Here is a 2463-nt window from a genome sequence, read left to right on the forward strand (position 1 = left end):
CTGCGTTCTCACGCGAGGTGAAGTCCGAGTCCGGTGTTGCTACCAGCGTCGCTCCCTCCGGTCGGGCTCTCGTACTCGGACAAAAGCGCGCACGCGCACGGCCGGCGGCATTATCTGCCCAGTTGAAAACCACCCCGGCCGGAGGTCGCATTCGCAGGCAGGAAAGAATCCGCATACGGTTTGAAATACGTCCCATCATCGTTTTGTACTCTTCGATCAATCTTTCCCGTACCACAGGGGAGTTAGTAAGTTGCCGTATGAACCCACGTCGCGCTCCGTCGGCTCAACAAATAATCCTGATATACGGTGCCTGATCCAATAATACAATGCTTGTTTTCACAAGCATTCTCACGTAGGTTCACCACACATTTTGCCCAGTAATACAATGCTTGTTTTCACAAATCACAATCGAATCATGCGATATTTACTTCTATCTTTTGTTTTTTTATACGCATGCGGTATAAAAGCAGGGCTCGCATGCTGAACCTGCAGCTCACTGCATCTCAGCCATGGCATCTATTCCGAAGCTTGTGATTCTCCTGCTGTGCACCTGTCTTCACACTCTCGTTGCTCACGAAGGATACGATCTTCGCGCCTACAAGGTTCTGCACGCTGGCTCTTTGAAATCTGCCGCCGTCAACTGCTCCCAGCCCAAAGGTGCAGTAGCATTGTCCATGAACGCACATGCATGCAATTCGATTGGTTTTCATTGCACTATTTTGAGGATATTTTGAGCACGTTTGTCATCGTGTTTTCTCTGTTTCGGCTGTTTCAGTGACTCCATCATCCGGCGGCGTCACCGTGCCGTTGCACCACCGGCACGGCCCGTGCTCGCCCTCGCCTGTGCCCTCCACCAAGGCGCCGACCTTGGAGGAGATGCTCCGGCGTGACCAGCTCCGGGCCGCCTACATCAGACGGAAGTACTCCGGCGTCAAGGGTGGCGCAGGTGACATGGAGCAATCGGACGTTACCGTGCCGACCACACTGGGCACCTCCCTGGACACGCTGGAGTACTTGATCACCGTCGGCATCGGCTCGCCGGCCATGACCCAGACCATGCTCATCGACACCGGCAGCGACGTGTCCTGGGTGCAGTGCAAGCCGTGCTCGCAGTGCCACACCCAGGCGGACTCGCTCTTCGACCCCAGCTCGTCGAGCACCTACTCACCCTTCTCCTGCAGCTCCGCCGCCTGCGCGCAGCTCAGCCAGAGCCATGAGGGGAACGGCTGCTCCGGCTCCCAGTGCCAGTACATGGTCAAATACGGCGACGGTTCGAGCGGGACCGGGACGTACAGCTCCGACAAGCTCGCGCTGGGCTCCAGCTCCGTCAGCAACTTCCAGTTCGGATGCAGCCAGTCTGAGTCGGGCAACCTTCTCGAAGACCAGACCGATGGGCTCATGGGGCTCGGCGGCGGCGCTCAGTCGCTCGCCACCCAGACCGCGGGGACCTTCGGCAAGGCCTTCTCGTACTGCCTCCCACCGACTCCGGACTCCTCTGGGTTCCTCACCCTCGGCGCAGCAACCTCAGGTTTCTCCAAGACACAGATGTTGAGGAGCAGTCAGGTCCCGTCGTACTACGGCGTGCTCCTTGAGGCCATCAGGGTGGGAGGCAGGCAGCTCAACATACCCGCCTCGGTCTTCTCCGGCAGGTCGATCATGGACTCCGGCACAATCATAACGCGGCTGCCGGCGACCGCGTACTCTGCGCTATCGTCGGCGTTCAAGGCCGGCATGAAGCAGTACCCGCCGGCGCAGCCTATGGGCATCTTCGACACGTGCTTCGACTTCAGCGGCCAGTCCACCATCAAAATACCGAGCGTCGCACTGGTGTTCTCCGGGGAAGTCATCGTCGACCTCGCCACCGACGGGATCATTCTGGACAGCTGCCTCGCCTTCGCGGCCAACAGCGATGACAGCTCCCTTGGCATCATCGGCAACGTGCAGCAGCGGACGATCGAGGTGCTGTACGATGTTGGCGGCGGTGCCGTGGGGTTCAAGGCCGGCGCATGCTGATCGGCGCGCACAAGGACACCGTTGATACTATTGGGATCTCAAGTTCGTCGTATACTTGTTTGCTGCTGCGAGCTACATATAGTAAAAGTGTCATAGTACATGAAGCTAGTGGGGCCAAACCATCAGCGCACTATAGTGCTTCAACTTGCAACGTGATGCAAGCGTGCAAACTACCAACCAAAACATACTTGTTTGTCTTCGGGTAGTTTAATAAGAATGGAAGAAGTCTTAAAAAACAAGTTGTCTAATTTACATCTACATGCTTTTTAAGAATGTCACATCCAAGCTTTCACAAATATATAATGCAGCAACAAAAAAAAATAAAAAAAAATAAACCACATACAGAGTGGACATCTACTTAGATGTCATATAATTATGTCACATCTAGATGTGTCCTAGGCACACCTCTTAAGAAAACCTTGAACTCGTAGTCGACATCGAAAATGAACG

General features: G+C 55.2%; 1 protein-coding gene across 1 annotated transcript; it reads left to right on the forward strand.

The window, feature by feature from the left end:
* The first annotated feature begins 357 nt into the window (after positions 1-357).
* On the forward strand, positions 358-2223 carry LOC123154740 (aspartyl protease family protein At5g10770-like). The gene is made up of 2 exons (XM_044573386.1): positions 358-657; positions 776-2223. Exons 1-2 carry the CDS (start codon positions 510-512, stop codon positions 2011-2013), a joined length of 1386 nt encoding a protein of 461 aa, XP_044429321.1. The 5' UTR covers positions 358-509; the 3' UTR covers positions 2014-2223.
* Positions 2224-2463: the final 240 nt, after the last annotated feature.

Source organism: Triticum aestivum, chromosome 7A, assembly GCF_018294505.1.
Source record: "Triticum aestivum cultivar Chinese Spring chromosome 7A, IWGSC CS RefSeq v2.1, whole genome shotgun sequence".
NCBI classification, from domain to species: Eukaryota; Viridiplantae; Streptophyta; class Magnoliopsida; order Poales; family Poaceae; genus Triticum; species Triticum aestivum.